The sequence below is a fragment of the Microtus ochrogaster genome, chromosome 1, assembly GCF_000317375.1.
Source record: "Microtus ochrogaster isolate Prairie Vole_2 chromosome 1, MicOch1.0, whole genome shotgun sequence".
Lineage (NCBI taxonomy): Eukaryota > Metazoa > Chordata > Mammalia > Rodentia > Cricetidae > Microtus > Microtus ochrogaster.
In genome coordinates this window covers 49852562-49855408 of record NC_022009.1, presented here as the reverse complement: position 1 = coordinate 49855408, position 2847 = coordinate 49852562, and the positions used below count along the sequence as shown (strand labels likewise).

At 37.1% G+C, this 2847-nt stretch overlaps 1 gene segment (V, D, J or C); it reads left to right on the top strand.

Moving 5' to 3' along the window:
- Positions 1-1935: 1935 nt before the first annotated feature.
- On the top strand, positions 1936-2405 carry LOC101985373. The segment is given in 2 exon segments: positions 1936-1987; positions 2077-2405. Coding segments are annotated over 2 exon segments (375 nt in total).
- Positions 2406-2847: the final 442 nt, after the last annotated feature.

Sequence of the window (2847 nt, the reverse complement as noted above, 5' to 3'; positions counted from 1 at the left end):
TAGAAATGATAATTGAATTTCATAAGCTGTCTTCCAAGGTTCTTAGAGTTATCTTGGTTTATTTGAGCCTTGATTTCACCATTGAACACAATGTAACATTTTTTTTAAAAAAAAATAATAAAAAATGGCCAGTTCAGGATCGTGTTCCCCATTACTAGAAATCTTTGATAGAATTAGCTTCATAGATTACATAGATGTTCCATTGCACCCATTTTCCTGAATAGAATATCTTATGTAAAAATGCAAGTTCTAAAGTGGAGATGTTTGGACACCAAACCAGCTACAAAACCATTGACCTACACTTAAGTTGTCCTGCCTGGAGAGTGTTTTCTTACAGGAACCTAGTAAAATCTTCATCATTGAGACCAAGGAGACTGCATCCAGCAACGGATGGGAGCAGATTCATAGTCTTAGAACTAAATATTTGTAGAATTCATGGAGTCTACTAAGGAGTGAGAGGAAGGATTGTAAAAACCAGAGGGTCCAAAGACACCAGGAGATCATAGTCAACATAATTAACTAATTAGGACTCATGTCTGTTCATGGAAATCAGGGACTCCATAGGGCTGCCTTAGGTTCTCAGCATACCTGTTATGGATAAACAGCTTGGCATGTTTTTGGGATTGATAACACTGGAAACAGGGTTTGTCTGATTGTTTGCCTTACTTGGTGGATGCTTTTTTTCCATAGTGAGTTGACTCATCCAGGCTATTCGTAGACTATTTTCCTGGTCGTATTTTAGCTTGGTATGCCATATTTTATGGATGTTCCTAGAATATCTGCTTTTTTTAGTGTGTGTGTGGGGGGGAAGAACAGGATGCATCTTGGGGAGAGCAGAAGTATGGGTGAGAGAGAAGAGTAAGGAGAAACTTTGGTTGGAATGTACTTTATGATAAAAAAATTACAAATTTAAAGAAATATTCAACATGGTGTGCAGGGACTCCTCATGGGCCAACACCAAGCTTTAGATATTTTGGTATTGAGTCACTGATGAGAAAAGTATAGTGAAAATAACAATTTTGTATATGTTTAGAATTTTCAAACCTGTCCATTTTACACTGTGGATATTTCCCCAATTATCCTACCCTTCATTTTCTTCATATTCTTGTTTTTGCTATAATGTGGTAGACAATTTCATTTCTAAGTTGTTAGTTATTTGCATAAGTAGTTCTGTATTCATATACAGTATATAAAAACTACTTCGAGTTTAATATAGTATCTGTATTTCAGACATAATTTTAATTAATACAGTTATCTCCAGTTACATTGATTTTCCTAAAGGTGATATAAGTTACTTATTCTTTCAGATGACATAGTCCTGTTGTGTCACATATATAGGGAGGTCTTATTGCTGCAATCATCTGCTGAAAGTTACAAAGTTTATTTTCATATGATATAGCAGATCATGCTGAATTAAACATCAATGTGCAAATATTTTTTTTAGGTTATTTTACGTCATTTCAGTGAGGTTTTGTATGAAACCTTCTGGTATGGCAAATATTAACTATATTTATCTGAACTTAGGCTGTAATTTCTTAAAATTCAGCAAGTTTTGAAATTTCTAGTCAACACCATTATCATCACAACCACCTTCTGAAAATCAATATGACAACCTTATCACAAAGTGGAGCAACTCCTCAGGCCAGAATCTAATGAAAGCTTAGGTCCTGTTTTTACACCACAGCATCTGCAGAGCTGAGGGAGTGTGTGAGATGCATTTCTTCAGACAGGATTAGGACTTGAACTTCATCATCCTGTTGCTTGACTCAAGTGTCCTCCACCACCTTCTCAAACTAGACTAGGTACTTATTTAAGAAGTCCCCTGTTCTTGAATATGCAAATATCCCGAATCTATTATGGTAAATACAGGAATGTCCACACCCAACAACAACATATGATCAGTGTCTTCTCCACAGTCACTGAGCACACAAGGCCCACACCATGGGATGGAGTTGTATCATTCTCTTCCTTTTGTCAGCAACTAAAGGTAAGGGATTTCTAATTCCAAACCTGTGGAGAAGATAGGGACTGAGGTGACAATGTCTCTGACAATCTACTCTGTCTTTTTCTCCACAGGTGTCCACTCCCAGGTACAGCTGCATCAGTCAGGGCCTGAACTAGGAAAACCTGGGACCTCAGTGAAGTTGTCCTGCAAGACCTCAGGCTTCACCTTCACTAGCAACTATGTTAGCTGGTTGAAGCAGAGGCCTGGACAGAGTCTGGAGTGGATTGGATTGATTTATCCTGGAAATGGTAATACTAAGTACAATGAGAAGTTCCAGGGCAAGGCCACACTGACTGCAGACAAATCCTCCAGCACAGCCTACATGGAGCTCAGCAGCCTGACATCAGAAGACTCTGCAGTCTATTTCTGTGCAAAACACAGTGTTGCAACCACATCCTGAGAGTGTCAGAAACCCTGGAGGAGCAGGAAGCTGCCCTGGGACTGAGATGACAGAGAAGATAAGCCTTAAGCCATTTACAAAAACAATCATTCTGAATGTTGTTTTGTCTCTCATTTTTTGTAAAAAGTTTTAAAAATTATTTCTGTGAATGAAGGGATGCTGATTTAAGATGACTAGTGGACACCATACCTTCACAATCTCTTCACCAATGATCACATTCATTGAAATGTTTCTTTATTAATAAAATAAAAAAGTGAAAACTGTGATTATGAAGTATTATAAAAACATATTCATCTTTGGATTCTAATAGAATGGGGCATTTTGAAGGTAGTTTTTAATAAACTGATATATGATTTTTAATAGTAAAGTCCAAATGATAACTGCTGGGAAAACAAAAGTCCTTTAGAGTCTTAAATGTTACATGACTTCAGGTTTATAGTTA